This window comes from Vipera ursinii (assembly GCF_947247035.1).
Source record: "Vipera ursinii genome assembly, chromosome: 5".
NCBI lineage: Eukaryota > Metazoa > Chordata > Lepidosauria > Squamata > Viperidae > Vipera > Vipera ursinii.
In genome coordinates this window covers 25,684,997-25,702,043 of record NC_139518.1, presented here as the reverse complement: position 1 = coordinate 25,702,043, position 17,047 = coordinate 25,684,997, and the positions used below count along the sequence as shown (strand labels likewise).

The 17,047-nt window shown below is 36.6% G+C and overlaps 2 protein-coding genes across 2 annotated transcripts in view; one reads left to right on the top strand and one right to left on the bottom strand.

Moving 5' to 3' along the window:
* The window catches only part of MED12L (mediator complex subunit 12L), a gene marked incomplete at its 5' end in the record, with an annotated part of 179,382 nt that overhangs the window by 34,968 nt on the left and 127,367 nt on the right, over positions 1 to 17,047 (top strand). The window contains 5 exons of the mRNA XM_083364939.1: positions 3,675 to 3,806; positions 5,931 to 6,057; positions 6,192 to 6,406; positions 7,624 to 7,728; positions 9,786 to 9,968. Coding sequence (XP_083221065.1) covers positions 3,675 to 3,806; positions 5,931 to 6,057; positions 6,192 to 6,406; positions 7,624 to 7,728; positions 9,786 to 9,968 — 762 coding nt within the window. The remainder of the gene's footprint in view (positions 1 to 3,674; positions 3,807 to 5,930; positions 6,058 to 6,191; positions 6,407 to 7,623; positions 7,729 to 9,785; positions 9,969 to 17,047) is intronic.
* GPR171 (G protein-coupled receptor 171) lies at positions 12,044 to 13,209 on the bottom strand. Its single transcript, XM_083364683.1, has one exon. The coding sequence runs from the start codon at positions 13,053 to 13,055 to the stop codon at positions 12,045 to 12,047; it is 1,011 nt and encodes a 336-aa protein (XP_083220809.1). The 5' UTR covers positions 13,056 to 13,209; the 3' UTR covers position 12,044.

The window sequence follows — 17,047 nt, the reverse complement described above, 5'->3', positions numbered from 1 at the left end:
TTTGTAATTAGACTCATCAGCTGTAGAGTAGCCTAAAAAAAGGAAATGGCATGAATCTTCATACTATTTGTAGTCACAATGCTGGTAGTACCCAAAATAGCTCAACATGGAGAACATCAGTTTTGTTATTCATAAACCAAGACACTTTTAGTGGTAAATTTAGTTATATACTTTGCCTACAGATCTTAATCTGCTTTTCCTAGCAGAAAGTTTTACTCCTACTTCCTGGATTTCTCCTTGGTTTTAGTCATTGTGTTCTCCTGTTCGTAATCAAAATCACCTTCCATACAATAGACAATATGGACATCTATAATTTTCCAACTCAGAAAAGGTTAATATAGAATAATTACCTGAAGATTATTCTGTTTCAATAAATTGTTGCTATTTCTAATTGAGCTCTATACTCTGTATGCTTTTGGAGAAGTCTCTGAAAATCATAAATTCTGAAATATGAGCAGAACTTCAATGCTGGCAATTGGGTGTTTTTATTCTTTTATGGTATTAATTCAGTCTCTGGCTTTGGTCTGTAGATAAAATTATTTTGCATGATCTTGTTTCCAGGTGTTCATAGGAACAACTGTGCTTCTCTGAAACTGGAAGCAAATATTTTCTATTTCCTCTAATTGTGTCACTATTAGTTTTTACTCTATAATACCATAATATGTCTATTTTTATACATTTATTTATTCTAAACATCTCTTTTGCAAATCTAATTTATTTCACATTTGGGGTTATAGATATAGCTGGAAAAAAGGTGTGTGATAAATAGATATTTAAATACTTAAGGCATTTATGAAATGAACTTGTTAAAAACATTTCTTCAGTTTTACAATCGAATTTATTCTGAACACTCTGTTTGAAAATTGTACTGTGAATTTATTTTTTATTTTATTTTTTTATTTTAATTCCATTTATATCCCGCCCTTCTCCGAAGACTCAGGGCGGCTTACAAGCTTAGCAGTAGCCTTCATTCTATGTATATGCCTGCTTATTAGGGCTTTCACCCCCCTCCAAGCGGCATTATTACAAAGTCAGCTTAATTGCCCCCAACAATCTGGGTCCTCATTTTACCTACCTCAGAAGGATGGAAGGCTGAGTCAACCTTGAGCCTGGTGGGACTCGAACCTGCACTAATTGTAGGCAGCTGGTGTTACTTAAGGAGGCATTAGCCCACTGCTCCACCAAGGCTCACCAATTTGTATCTTGTGTGTTAGATATGAGGACTTTGTGCACTTATTCTGCTTACATCTTTAACCTTTGAAATGTTTGCTTTAAATCTGCAGTTCCAAATCAGAGCTGTGTCAGTCTGAAAATTGCATCAGGATTTACACAGTATAAGAGCCAAAAGTAAACAGGGCTTGTTTAAAATTCTTTTTGAAAACAGCACTAGACACTGGAAGGACATGTAATCAGTCCAGTGAAGGATAACATTATTAAGAGTTAGATACAAAATATATCAGGGATGGAAAGTATGGCTTTAGAGATGGGGCAGTCTAAAACCTTCTTGATTTCAGTCTTTTCGTACTCCATGTCTTGTGCCATACCCCTGCTAACACCTGGTGAGGCTATTCCCAGCAAGATAGATAGCTTGTCAAAGGGTGGGACACAGACATCTATATATCACTCATGCAGTGAGAAATGTGCAGTAAGATGTATATGTATGCAAAATTATGCAAAAGATATATATGTGTGCAGCAAAGTGGGCTACAAACAAATTTAATAACCAAATAAAACACTTTTGAACACTGTTGGAGAAGACTCATGAGAATACAGTAGACAGCCAAGAAACTGAACAAATGAATAATCAAACAAATCAACCCAGAGCCCTCACTTGAGGCACAAATGATCAGGTTAAAGTTTTTCTTCTTTAGACATATTATGTGAAGAGTTAACTCTGTGGAGAAGACTCTAAGTTAGTGCTGGGAAAAGATGAAAAGAAAAACAATAGAATGACAGCAACAAGGTGGATGAATTCAGTTACCATGAGAATGGATTCATTGTTGGAAGATCTGACAAACAAGATTAGGGACAGATTGTCATGGGAAAAAAATGTATGTGATTGCTAAGGCACATAATCAATCCCAGCTGTTGTGTTCTTTAGCCATTGCTTTCTTCCTGGAAATTTTGGTTTCCTGGCATCTGCTACTTCTCTCTATCTTATTTCTGTTTCAATCCTATCCCTCTCTTGTGGCATCTTTCTATTTGTTACTCATGACTAGAGGCCTGAGATGGCCTCTGTTGAGAGGAACAAGTGACATTTTGTGTGGATGACTACCAAAAAGTGATCAATTCCTATCATACTAGGATTGGAAGTGGTGAGCAGCTGTGGCTTATCTATTTCACTATCTTGGGGTTAATTGTTATATGTATGGTAAAGAAAGAGAAGAGGAAGAACAGGATGTTCTTAGCTGTTCTTCCCCTCCTTCTACAAGCCCAAAACTCTGTTTTGCAAGAGTTTCAGTTTCAGGTGTGTAATGGGTTCTTAAAGCATTCCCTTGCTGTTGTTACATTCTTTGCTATTTTTTTAAAAAAATAATTCACAATTCCATTCTATCTTGGATCAAAAACAGTACTTCCATTTTCCTATTCCTCCTTTTTATTTTTTCAACCTAATGAAATACTGAAGAGAAATGATTAAGAAAAGTTTTTGCTCAATCAGCTGAAGGCTGTTACCCCTCCAGACCCACAAAGTCTCCAGGCACTGAAAAAGGACATCAACAGCATCAATTAAGCTCACTAGGAATAGAGATGTAAAGCTGAATATCATCAGTACACTGATGGTTTCTCACCCCATGATGACAAATTATCTCATCCAGCAGCTTCAGATAGACCAGGGGTCTTCAAACTTGGCCCTTTTATGACTTGTGGACTTCAACTCCCAGAATTCCTCAGCCAGCAAAGCTGGCTGAGGAATTCTGGGAGTTGAAGTCCACAAGTCATAAAAGGGCCAAGTTTGAAGACCCCTGAGATAGACCTTAAACAGGACTGAAAAGAATACTGAATCCTGCAGGACTCCGCATACTATAGGCTGAGTGGGTGGAATCTTTCATTTCTGATCAAGACTCCTTTACAATACCACCATCCCCTTACCCCCTCCCTCCCTCCCTCCCTCCCTCCCTTCCTTCCTTCCTTCCTTCCTTCCTTCCTTCCTTCCTTCCTTCCTTCCTTCCTCCCTCCCTCCCTCCCTCCCTCCTCTTTCTTTCTTTCTTTCTTTCTTTCTTTCTTTCTTTCTTTCTTTCTTTCTTTCTTTCTTTCTCTCTCTCTCTCTCTCTCTCTCTCTCTCTCTTTCTTTCTTTCTTTCTTTCTTTTTTTCTTTCTTCTTTCTTTCTCTCTCTCTCTCTCTCTTTCTTCTTTCTTTCTTTCTTTCTTTCTTTCTTTCTTTCTTTCTTTCTTTCTTTCTTTCTTTCTTTCTTTCCCTCTTAAATTTTCTGACAATGCACTAAGGAGAAGCTGTTCTTGGAACGTATACCTTATCTCACTTCCTTGGGCAAACTGTCTCCAAGGCTATCAATAGTGAAGAATAAGAAGACCAACAAATCTCAAACAAACTGAAATAAAACATGATTTATGAGTCTTAATAAAAGTGTAAACACTCTAAAAATATTTTAATATTATATTCTATAAAAAGTTCTAACATTCAAATGAATAATACATTTGCTTTTGTGATTTAATAGGTTGCACCTAATGATGAAGCTGTTGTAACATTGCTTTGTGAATGGGCTGTGAGTAGTAAAAGATCTGGTAAGCACCGGGCAATGGCTGTAGCTAAACTATTGGAGAAGAGGCAAACTGAAATTGAGGCAGAAGTAAGTTATCTGCTAGTCTTCATTTCTAAAGGAAAATTTGGTTCATTTTTTAGAGACCAAGCATGATGTTCCTGATCTTCAGTGCAAATCTGTCTACAGAGAATCTTTTGGACAAATCTGTCTACAGAGAATCTTTTGGACAATTCTAAAGAAGCTTTAGCATGCTTCTCACATTTTGGGGACAAAATAAAGAAAAAACATTTACATATTGGACTTTCTATAGTTCACTTTGAATTTACAGATGGTACATGATCAAGGTTGTATAACCTAAAGAAAGTACTAAACTGCCACTTTAAAGTTGCTGGAATGATTTTTCAGGCTATGGTTAAATATCTTTTACCACATCATGTAAAAAAAGTACTTAAACATAGTGGGTAGATGCAATAGTCCCCTTTTATTCATGTAATTCAGTAGCAGCCATAATAATATTTTTAATTCATAGAGGCATGCATTAATTATTTTGTTCTCTGTAGATAATATTTGTATGCAACCTTGAGTCCTATCGGTGCTTGTGGCTATTTACAGAAAGATTATAAAAGATGTTCCAGTGTTGAAGAGCATATACTCTATATTTATTTATTTGTTGAATGTATACCTACTGCAATTAACTGATCCCTGGCAGTTTACAGCACATGAAAGGATAAGCAGCAATACTTATCATATTTTAAAATGTCCACAATAGAAAATAAAATTAACAAATTTATAAGCTCACTAATTAATAATAATTAAGCAAGCTTAAGTCAGGGAAGAGGTTAAAAGTGACTATATCATAAGTATGAAGAAGATCTAAAAGCCCAAACTCAGTGGAATAAATACAGTTAATGCAATTAACACCTGGGCAATTCTGCTCATCAGACGCACAGTTGGAATAGTGAACTGGACTCGAGTAGAACTAAAAGTCCTGTATAGGAAGACCAAAAAAATGATGTCCATGAATCATGCCTTTCATCTCCACAGTAATGTTGGCATATTCTACTTACCAAGGAAAATAGGTGGGCGTGGAATGTTATAAGTACATCAGACAGTTGAAGAAGGAAAAGGGGTATGGAAGAATATCTGGAGAACATTGTAGAAGATGCAGTGAAGCTAGTATATCATGAAGGCTTACTGAGTACTGGATAAACCAGACTGACCTACAAGCAAGAACAAATGAAGAATAGAATAGACATGGCAAAGCAAAATGTTAAAACAAGATCTAGCAATGGCTAAGAAGAGAAAAAATAGAAGAAAAAGAGGAGCTAATTCTGGCTCACGATCAAGCCTTAAGAACAAATGAATACAAAGCCAGAGGAGATAGCCATAGACAAAAAATGCCATATCTGCAAAGAAGCTGAGGAAATAGTGCATAGACCAGTTCATTGCTGCTGGACTATTGCATAGATTGACTGAAAAAATATCATGACAAAGTAGGGTGCATTGGAAGATCTGCAAGAAGTACCATTTGCCGCAAGCAAGAACTGGTGGGACCATAAAAACAAAACAAGAACAAATGAAGAAGCTAAAGTGCTCTGTAACTTTAGAATTTAAACAGACAAGCATCTACCACAACATTCCAGGTTTAACATTTGTTCAAAGAAAAGTAAAAAATGTCTGGATAATGAACATGGCAGTATCTGGACATAGCAGAATAGAAGAGAAATAACTGGAGAAAATCACATAATACAAAGACATGCAAATAGAAATAGTTTTACTTGTAATAGCTTACATCCTTGACAATACCTTTAACACCATCAACCAACATCTACCTACCCTAGACTCACCTAAGGTACTGGTAGCTGTGACTTCACATTGTTGTTAAGAGATCTCAGTCAAAGGTATCTTCTATAATTCTAGTGTTTGAGAGTAATGTAGGAATAGCTTTTCATTTCTTTAGCAAAAAGAACACAGTGACACTGCAACACAGTTTCTTAATTTGCACTTGTGTTTTATTAAGTCAAGATTCAAATAACTCTTGAATTAGATTTTTTCATAGAATATCACATTGTTCCTATTACAAATGAATTGATAAGTCCTTTCTCCTTAATTTAGTTGTTCTTTGGAATTTCTGGGAAAAGAAGGGGAGGAAAGTAATTTTTATAGCTATAATACTAAAAGTCTATTATTTTATTTTATATACTTTTATAGAGATGTGGTGAAATTGAAATCATAGATGAAAAGGAGTCCATTTCTTCAGCATCATTTGCTGGATCTAGTCTGCCAGTTTTCCAGAATGTTCTCCTTAGGTTTTTAGATACTCAAGCCCCCTCATTACGTAAGTATCAAATTATATCTGTTCCAGATTAGGATTAAGTACATTTAACATTTTCCCCAACAACTGTATTGCTTTTTGTACCTGCTTGGATTTATTGGGAAATTAACAAAATTCAACCCTTTATCTATTGTTAGCTGATCCAAACAGTGAATATGAAAAAACTGAATTTGTGAACCTAGTGCTGCTTTTTGGTGAATTTATACGGCATGATGTTTTCTCGCATGATGCTTACATGTGCACTTTAATATCACGTGGAGATTTATCTGTCACTGCAACTTCTAGAGCACGTTCACCAGCTGGGGAAAACATGGATGACCACTATTCTAAGGAACATGATGTGAAACTTGAGGTGAGGAGTCCATTGTTGCCTTATCATGGAGATGGGCAGCATATACATTTAATAAATACTTTATGTGTATAAGATTGGATTATTTGACCTCTGAATTGATATATAATATTAGAAGAAATCTGAAACAATAAGTTTAAAAGATAATTTGTGATTTGCCATAATCTTTGGGCTTCCATGGCTGCTACTGGATGAAATGAAATAAAATGCTACTTGAATGTGACACCTATCATGTTGTAATTGTCTGGCTCTCCTACATCAAATGGTATTTATTTAAAAAAAGCAATAGACATAGTTGCTTTTGAAAAATAATATAAATGGATTTCTCTCATTCAAATACTTCCAAAAATGTGCAACTCCTGATGATTTACAATAATAAAAACTAACAAAACAATGTGGCCACAATAAAAATACAATATTAAATAATGAAAGAAGTAACAATAAATGTTATAGAATCATTGTGCGAACACATGCCAGGCAACAGCAACTTTCCAAAGTCCTGAGAGACACATCTTTGAAAGGTGACTATAGTTAGTGCAAGTCTATTATTCCTGTGTGGGGACACCAACACAGGAAAAAGGATGTAGTTAGAATTTGCAAGCAAATTTTGGAGAACTTTTTGTTTTAATTATAGAGGGTCTTGCTTCCCTCTTTGAGGCATTTGGTAAAATCTAATAATGTCTATGGGACCCTTTGTGCTTTCTGACCTTGGTGGTTTTCTTGCACATATTTCACTACCCAACTGTGTGAGAGGAAACTCACAAACATATATTCAATACTGCTTATCGTTTGGAACTACAAGAATATTTCTTTCCAGCTTTCAAATACATTGTAATTTATGCTGCCTTAGAGAAATTTTAATCCTCTTGAGCAGCTGAAATTGGTTTGCCACACTTTTTCTTCCTCTTCACTGAAGCACCTGATCCCACAGCAGAAAGACACATTTCCTGAGAGATCATTCTTTCATTGTAAACAAACCTACAGACTGATCTTCTGAGTACAGTCTACTCAAGCTTGTTAACTTTATTATTTTAAGCACAACTCCAAAGATAACCTATCTTGATTGTAATGTCTATTGATTATTATAAAGTATTCACTCTTACTGCATATAATCAGTGATTTATATTTTGCTTGAATTCATATAATTTGTGACGAGTCCAAAGGGTTTGCAGTACACTCTGACTCACATTATTGTTTTTTGTCTCTTTGGTGACAATTAGGAACATAGTCTTATGGAACACATGTATATTGACTCAGGAACCACTAATATTTTTGATGATGTAGACAAGAATGACTTTAAGACAGACTTTGGTTCGGAATTTCCAGTAGGTTTAACTCCTTATTTTAAAACCCACAAACTATATATTTATTCATTATTCCTTTTGCTACATGACATCATGGAATATGCTCTGCTTATCTAGTGTACATTTCTTTTCATATTTTCACATACCTCAACTTGTTTAGCAGAAATCTACTTTTATTCTGTGAAACAGTATCACGTTAGGTTTTCAAACTTCCTCATCTATTTCCACTAATGTTCAAAATATCATTGTGGTTACTGCGTCGTGCACACCTTCAAGCATAACTTCATATTGTTTTGGGTTTTTTTTTCTGTTGAAAATCCTGAAATTCAAATAATTTCATAGACCTGGCAATGTTGGTATTTATTAGTGTAACTTGGATAGCCACTTCATCTGAACCAAATTTCAGAATGTAGAGGCTCAGGTTCCCAGAGAGGATGTTTGAACACGGTGCAATGTGTGGAAATGAGGCACTTCTGAATAATCAGTCATCAGTGGCCTGACAACAAAGCCGAATATTTCCCATATAAAAAAAATAAGAAAATAAATAAATAAATATATTTTACATTTCTTTGATGTACAGTATTGTACAAACACGTAGTGTAATTGTTTTCTTGCTAAAATAAGAACTATTAGTTGTAGATGTGTCTGAAAAATGTTAATCCTTCCTCCCAAAATTTATGCAAAATTTACTGTAAGCATTTACCTCAGTGTTAGCCTTAGTTATAGGTTCTTTACCATTTTGTATGATAGGCTATTTTCAATCTTTATATCAATAGCATAGGGAAGAGGTGAAAAGGCATTTTTAAAGAAACTCTTTCTATTGGGCATGCTAATTGAGGTTGTCCTCTTGCTAAAATCCTGGAGAGCTACTGCTAACTGTTGGTACTAAGTTAATTAGTACAGATTTAATAGAAATCTTGCAGTAAAATGATTGCAAATGTTATTGTGTCACTTGCGAATTGCAGTGAAGGAACTGGATGTTAACTGAAAACTTATAAATATCAGATAGTCCTTGACTTAGAACTGGTCTTCTAATGATCCCTTCAAAGTTACAGTGGCCTTGGGAAGTGTGCTTTATAGCCCGTAAAGCACTTTCGGATGTGCTAAAATTAATTAATGTATAGGTCGCCCATCTTACCACAAGGTAAATTTGGGCAGCTTATAATCATGAAATATAAAAATATGTATCTATGTTAAAATAAATAAATTAATACCCTCAAACACAATGATCCATTTATAGCTGGCAAGGGAGGGGGAAGGGTGGGAGGGAGGTGGGATATGTTATTAATTGATCAACTATCACTGTGATGCTACCCCATTGGAGCCCCAAGCCAACTGGCAAAGCCAGGCCCTTAACGAACGATCAGGAGGGTTGGGGTCAACCTCACATCAGGGAGGAGGGCAAGAAGTTCCAGGTGCAGCAGCAGAGAAGACCCTTCTCCTGAATCCTGCTGGCTGGAACAAATGGGCTGACAGGGCCTGCAGCATGCCTGCTCTACTGGCATGGGTGGGACGGGCCAATCCTAGTTGCCAAGCATCTGAATTTTGATCATGTTACCATGGGGTTACTGTTACAGATTACAGTCGTAAATGTGAAAAATGGTCATAAGTCATATTTTTCAGTGCTGTTGTAATTTTAAATGGTCACCCAACAAATAGTTGTAAGTTGAGAGCTACCTGTACATAGGCAGGTTTCTTTGGCATAAGAAACGGTTACCCTATTTTTATGTCTTTTTACTCAAAAGCTTTGCATTTGCTCCATTTTCTTATTACTACAACATAAAGGCTGGGAGCTGGAATAGGAAATTGTTCAGTAAAATTGTCTGTTGGTGCTTTCATGGAATGTAGAAAGTTTGCTAGAATAGTAACTGTTATATTGTTGGTACTGAATGCTATTCCAAACTCCTCATCAGCCTCTACAATCATTATTGCATATTTGAAGATAATTCCATTATATTCAAAATAAATCATAGATACCTTTGTTTTATTTATTTTTTTCTTTTTTCTTTTAAAAAAATAACATGCTATAATCTGGAGGACATTTCTGTTTATAATATTAAATATTTTAAATGGTCTAGATCTTTTCTCCAATGCCTGGGGAGTCTTGTGAAAATCTGAATTCAATACCAGTACAAGACAGAAGAGCTTCAGTAAATAATGAAAAGTCTACAAAGAAAGAAAAAGTAAGGGAGCTGATTTTTCCATCAAATTACCACCTTCTTCGACATTTGCAGTATGCTACACATTTTCCTATACCTTTGGTAAGTAACCCTTCCCATCTTTAAGAGTTGATGCAAACTTCTCAACAATGAGATCCACTTCATATATATATTAATTAGGAAATATGTCTGTGTAAGTTTATTGGGTTCCAAACGTATTGTCATCAGTTCATAATGTACATCACAATTTAGTTGGATTGAGACTGGCACTCTGATTGGCTTCTCCATTATTTAAGTTTCACTGAAAAGAGTAACAGTTTAATCATAGTTAAACTATTCTATTATGCATAACGGGATCTAATCAATTAGAAATACAACTTGGGATGGATAGAATCAATATTATGATATGATGTAAACAGATTAAACTTATGAATGATTTTTTTGTTAGCTAGACTTCAGGTGTATTAGTTAAAGGCATTAAGGCACAAATTGAGAGACTGTGAGTTCTGGTCCAATCTCATGCATAAAGCCAGGTGAGTGAGTTTGAGCCAGTCACTCTCTCTCAGCCTTAGAAAGAAAGCAGCAGCAAACAACTTCTGAATATCTTGCCGAGAAAGCTGCAAGAACTTGGCCAGACAGATAAAAGAATTTTGTTTTATGAACACACCATGGATTTTATAAAGAATTAAAAATGCTGGCCTTTTGAAAGGCGCACTACCTCACAGGTGTGAGATATTAGATGTAGAGCCAGAGTTGGTAATCGGTGCCCTGTCAGATTTTGAAAACTGGATGTGAAGCTCTTAAAAGCTGCAAATTCAGGATTACTTATATTTTTGGAATGCTTCTTATTGCAAATAGGATGAAGTAATGTTTAAAGCCTAGCAAAGCATTTCTTCAGAACAACTGATACCTTGCGTAATTAAGGCAGAATTAGTTTGACTCTCTTTCACATGCTTGCCTCTTTCCTGAATCAATGTTCTACCTCCAGGTTCCTGGGGTCTGTTAGACATTCCTTCATACAGGACTAACATTTTCAGATTTTTTAGAAGGTGTTCTTCAGAGAATAATAATTGAAAATTGTACAGTCCCTCTTTAAAGAAAGTATTGCCTGAAGTTACTCAAAAGGGAAACAAATTATGGAAGTTTCTTCTAATGAAATCCTTTGAAAACTTTCTTTTCCTATTTAGTTCTACTCAGAGGTGCTTAACATTTCCATAGCTTTGAAGGACACCAGTTTGGGAATAATGACCTGAGACACATCTGTTCTTTTTTTAGCAATAGCAGATGTGCAATAAGGGGAAGAATAAGATAGAAAATAGTGTATGAAATTATATATATCTGGTTCAGATGCATGCACAAAGAAGTTCTCTGTGTATTTTTTTCTTTTTTCTGTGATCAATTTGATTAAAATTTTTCTTCCCACACATATAGTTTATCTTTGTATTAAAAACAGCAAAGTTAGAATTTACTTACTATTAAGCAGATCATGAAAACATGGTTCTCTCTGAAGACCTTTGTGTGAGTCACCACATTCAGAAGTTCTTAATCTGAACTGTGGCAACATCTAACAATTATTGCTGAAATAACTTTTGCACTAACTTTGGAGACATTTTCCAGTAACAAGTGAGATTTAAATCTTACCCAGGCCTTTTAAATGAGCTTTTTAGCCAGTCTTTCAGCTGTTTTCTACTGGTTTAATTATAGGTTTGTATGATGATGCTGATCTTATATTTTTACTATTTAATTTTTACTATTTAATTATGAACTATTTTGGGAGGTTCATTGCAATCTAGAACAGGGATCCCGAACCCCGGTCCACAGCCCAATGTTGGCCCATAGCCTATTCAGAAGTGGCCTACAGATGTGGTGGGTGAGTGCGTGTGTTTGAATCTGCATTTGTGAAAGTGGCGTGTGCGTGCACAAAACCATTTCACTCCTGACCACCGCTGCTTCCACTGGCACTGGTTCACCAAGCTGCCGAACCCAGAAAGGTTGGAAACTGCTGATCTAGAGGGTGAAGTATGAACTACTGTTTGGCATACCACCAGAAATGTCCATGTTCTTCTTCTGTTCAGTCTTACCACCTCTTGTCCCCAACAATCTGCAACCTTATTCAAACCATAGAAATCCAAACTATGCCAAAGAAGTGGGAATACAAATGTATTTTTAATGTCCTGTTCAAGTGGAAAACATTGCAATCTCAGCTGAAACCTGAAACTGTGGTATTTTCTCTCCATGCATTTCTTGATCACCTAGAGAAACATGTCTACCTTCAAAGGGTACAAAACGTTTAGTCTTTGTTAGCCTAAATGTTTTTGAAAAATAAAAACACAAAATGGGGTCAAAGCACAGATTTGATACACCAAAGAGCAAGGTGGATTCTTTTGCTTTGTAAAGAGATTCTCTAAGAAAACAATCTGTGATTATAGTTTTACTTTGGCTTAGCGTATATGGGATTCGAACAATATGGTAAGGAACAAAGCATATGATGTAGCTTGCAGTAACTAAAAGGATGTTTACCAGAGCTCTTTTTACCCTGGGATAGCCTTCTGTACCTTTGTTTTGATATAGTAATCTGATCACAAGAAAATTAGAGATAAGCACCATAGCTGAAAAATACAGAAATATTGCAGTACATATGAAATTGGTGAACACATGCCAGTCTCTTCCCACTTTTGTTTTGAAATCAATGCATCCTACATTTGATGATTCTTCGATCTCTGTGATTGGAATAATCATATTTGGTACCATGATGAAGAGAACCATTACCCATACAACTGCTGATATCATCTTGGCAAAACCAGGTTCCTGAATCCTATAGATCTTGTATCTCTTTGTTAACTGGAGGCACCGGTCCATGCTTAAAAATCCCAGGAATATGATTGATAAGTACATATTAATATAGATCAGGCATGCTGTGACTTGACAGTGGAAAATTTTCAGTTTCCATGGGGCAACTCCTAAATCTACAATTATTTTCATTGGCAGGGCAAGGGTCAGCAAAAAATCTGCTGTCAGTAGGTTAATTAAGTAAACATTCATGCATTTGTGATGCTTCTTGGTCTTCAAGAAGTTCCAGAGGGCAAAACAGCTCCCAATGAACCCAATAAGAAAGATCAAGTAATAAATATAAGTGAATGGCTGCATCTGAGAATAAATATTGCATTCTGAAGAATTGATGGAAGCCATCTGAAATGTTTAACAGCAAAGGCAAATTATAGGAATCACCTTGAATCTGTGAATGAAAGAGAGAGAAAACAAGAAAGAAAAAAAGAGAAGAAAAATAATTGTTTGGGTAGAGTAACAAAACACAGCCTAACATACCTATTAGCGTAAGAGCCCCTCAACCTATACATTAGACCAAACCTTATGTAGAAAAAGATTTTAAAGTTTTTGAATGAAGTCAGGATAGGAAAAGTTTAGGCATTGCCTATAATCTTAAAGGTAGTTTAATTAAGATGTTAATAGTAGTGTTGTATAGAATGTTGGGATCATGTTCAAGTGCTACTCTGCAACAAAACTAGTATTTTTTTACCAGTATAAGTAGTAACAATTCTTTAAAAAATGTAGTGTCACTAATAGGGTAGTGTCACTAATAGATAAAGAGAAACCAGTACTCTGATGATGTTACCTAGTTTGGGTTATAAAACAACTGCAAGAAAACAACCAAGCACAGAGATCACTAAGGACCTTTTATTTCAACCCTACAAATATCTACAAATATCCTGCTTTATTGGTACCACATTATGATTGTCCATTATCTTCACAATCAGAATGAGAGAACCTTCTTTTTTGCATTTCTTCAGCAATTTGGCTATCTGTTCATTCATTCTTTTATTTCTTTGCTAATTGTTTAACCAATGTTGTACCCAGAAAAGAGGGGAAAAAATAACAAAGAAGGCAATGAAAGGAAAATAAAGAAGTTAAAAAACCCTCATCTCCTGATCAATCTATATTTCACCTAGAAGAGAGAGAACTGTGGAAATTAAGACCTACCTCAGTCTGCCATAAATAAAGAGAAGCTCCGTTGTGCTGTTTTGTTTCAAAGATGGTTTTGCATCATGTTCTATGCCTGTTTATTTAACAGTAGAATAAACTTATAATAACAATAATACATTATCCAATCTGGGTGGGCATTTCAATGGTTTGTAGAAGCTTTAGTAGTATAAACCTTGCCATGAACCTTTTATATTACTTTTAATTTCTCACATGCTTAATTTATCTCAGGGTAAACCTCTAATAACTGGTGAAATTCAACATTATCCTTGAGATTTAGAAAGAAATATGGCACTACATATTACATTAAGCATAGTTAAAAAATGATAATGAGATATATTTTAAGACTACATACCTGCTGTCTTAGCTAATGTTTCAGAAAAACAGAAGTAGTTCTGTTTAATGTTGCCCAGTGAGTTCTTTCTTCGGTTTGTGGCTTGTAAAATAGAATTTCCTGTGTCTTTCAAGTTTTCCAGTTGATGCATGGGAAATCAGAAGTTAGTTGAAAATCTTAGGTGTGCAAGATAGCTAGTTAAAAGCTGCTTAAAGAAAGATATAGAACAATATCTTATGCAAGATAGCAAAGTAAAGTTGTTGCAGCAGCAGAAAATCCATTCTCTGTTTTTGTAACAAGGATTTTGTGTTTTTGTGTGAAAGAGAAAGTGGGAGCAAGTAAAGTTAGGAATATGCAGTAATGAATTTTTATGAGAAGAGGAAGCTAGTTTTCTTGTAGAATTGCTATTGTTGTATTTCTGTTGTGTAAAGATTCCCCTGTCCTTCAATTGATTTAACTCAAAGGGAAGACTTTGCTGAAGAAATGAGAGTAATAAGAGCATTGAATGGAAGATATTATGCATTGGTGGACATTTTGTTTTTAAGAGAAATTGATGCTGAGTGTAGACAAACACTTATCTAGAACTTTTAAAAAGGTAGGGAATGAGGACTGTGAGGTTATCTATAGGACCCAACCCCCCCTTAACTTGAGAGATGTTACAGGAGTATTTATCCCACTCAACAAGCTAGCGCACATGGCTGCCTTGTCTCAACCAGGCGAGCCACTCATCCCCAGTGAATACCGGGACCTAACTTAAACATTTAGTGAGAAGGAATGCCACATTCCCCATTGTTGTACAGGCCCAGGGCTGGGTGGTCAGTAAGCACATTGATCTGGGCTTTGGCTGTCCTGGTGATGGCTCGTGCTCTCATCCCGTTGGCAGTGATCTGGGCTTTTGGAGGGGTGACGACTGGAGCTGTCTCTCCCCGCAGGGCTGGAGGCCATGGTCAGTGGCTTTGAGGATGGGGAGGCTGCCTGATCTGCACAGGGGGGACTGGGGGTTCTCCTTGGTAGGAGTTGGTGGCTGCCTCGCCCATCATCATGATCACTCGCATATGGGGAGCAGGAAGGTTGTTCTCCACTCTTCATCTCTAGCTCCTCAAATCTTTCCACTAACTTCTCCACTGACTGACTACGGGCTGCAGTCGGGTACTTCCACTCATCTGAGTCCTCAGCGGTAGATGGTTTTGTGGTCCTTCACCAGTCTGAGGAACGCGACGTGTGGGAATCCCCTCTTTGCAGCTCAACCTCATACACCTTTGAAGCACTTTATGGTGGCAAGGCCATCTCAAGGTGTCTGGATTCGCTGCTGGGTAGGGTCCATTCTGATGACCAGATCAGCTGTCCTTACAGCTTGGGCTTTGCCCCCAGCTGGGAGGCCTGAAAAAATTCCTTCTCCACCAGTGCGCTGGCTGTTGCTCCTCCCACTGGGGTAGCAGCCGCTGCCAGGGTGTTGGTTTCAGGCGCTCTTTCTTTCTCCATGCTGAGACCTTCCCTGAATCTTTGTTGGTTTATCCCTCAATTCTAGGGACAGCGACTGGGGCTTGGGACCCCAAGATAGTTAGGGAAAAATTGGAGTTTTTGGCTTAATGTCATGGTTCCGACAGATGAAACTCTTTAAAAGAACTTTGAGGCATTGTTTACCTTAAAGAATCTTTTATTCAAGAAACAGAGTATTCCCCTCCCCCTGGGCACAAAGTATCAAAGCACAATTCCCTCCTCCAATTAACAGTCATAAATCACATTCCCCAATTAGCTTGAAGTGCAGGCTTTCTCTCCAGCTCTCCAGCCTGCCAAATCTTTATCAGCTGTAGGCTTAACAACCTTGATTCCCATGGCTGAGTACTTGTTATGTCTAACTGGACTCTCATTCACATTGCCCTCCCAGCATCATCTAACTCTAAAAGCAAAAGAGAAAAGATGGCTACATTCCCATCTGTTGTCAAAACAAGAACATCCGATGCAAGCAGTGTTGACATCAGATTTTAATGAACTCAGAGCAATTATAATAGCATTTTATGGTAGGAGCAGCTAAGGAATCAGCACTGACTGAAAGGCCCCACCCCCTGCTCTGCTGCCTTATTGTGCTGGTAGTGGTGTGTTCCAGGGAGGGATGAGTGAAGACTGTTAGCAGTGTATACCAATGTTGGGAATGTATGCTATGTGAAGGTCAACCCAGCTGCCAGCTAAAGCAAGCAGGCACCTATTAGGGGCAACAGTGATATAGGGAGATGCTGGAGGCAGATTACCACTTTAGTGATAATGGCAAAGACATCATTTCATATACCTGAGATAAGGCAATGATAAACCACTCCTATATTTTTACCATGAAAACAGAATGCACAGAATATATAATTAGAAGGGAAGAGAAGGAAAGAATGACCAGCATCAATGGATTTAGTTACAAAGGTATGAGTGCACCTTTGGGAGACATGAAATAGGTTAGGAGTAAATCATATATTGGTCACTAGAAGTTAAAAATAATTGAATGGTATATAATAAATCAATTGTAAAGAACTTGAAAACAATACAGTATTTATTTCCCAATGTAGTTATTTTGTAAGGACTCTAGGTCCTTACATTGCTTTATAATGGTGTGTGTGACAACAGAGAAAGTAATCCCAGTGTAGGAGAGAAGAGGAATAATTCAAAACATAGAATGCAAAAACATTACAGTGCTCTCTGATTATTTTTACTCATTAGTAAATATTTCTCCCAGTGTTGTCATATTTATTACTTGCCTTTGGGCACTTAAGTTTGAATTTGAAGTTGATTTCCATGGTTTCTAGGCATATTAATAATGCAGATTAGAAGAGCTTTGAGATCTGAAGCTAAGGGAAAAAATCCTAAA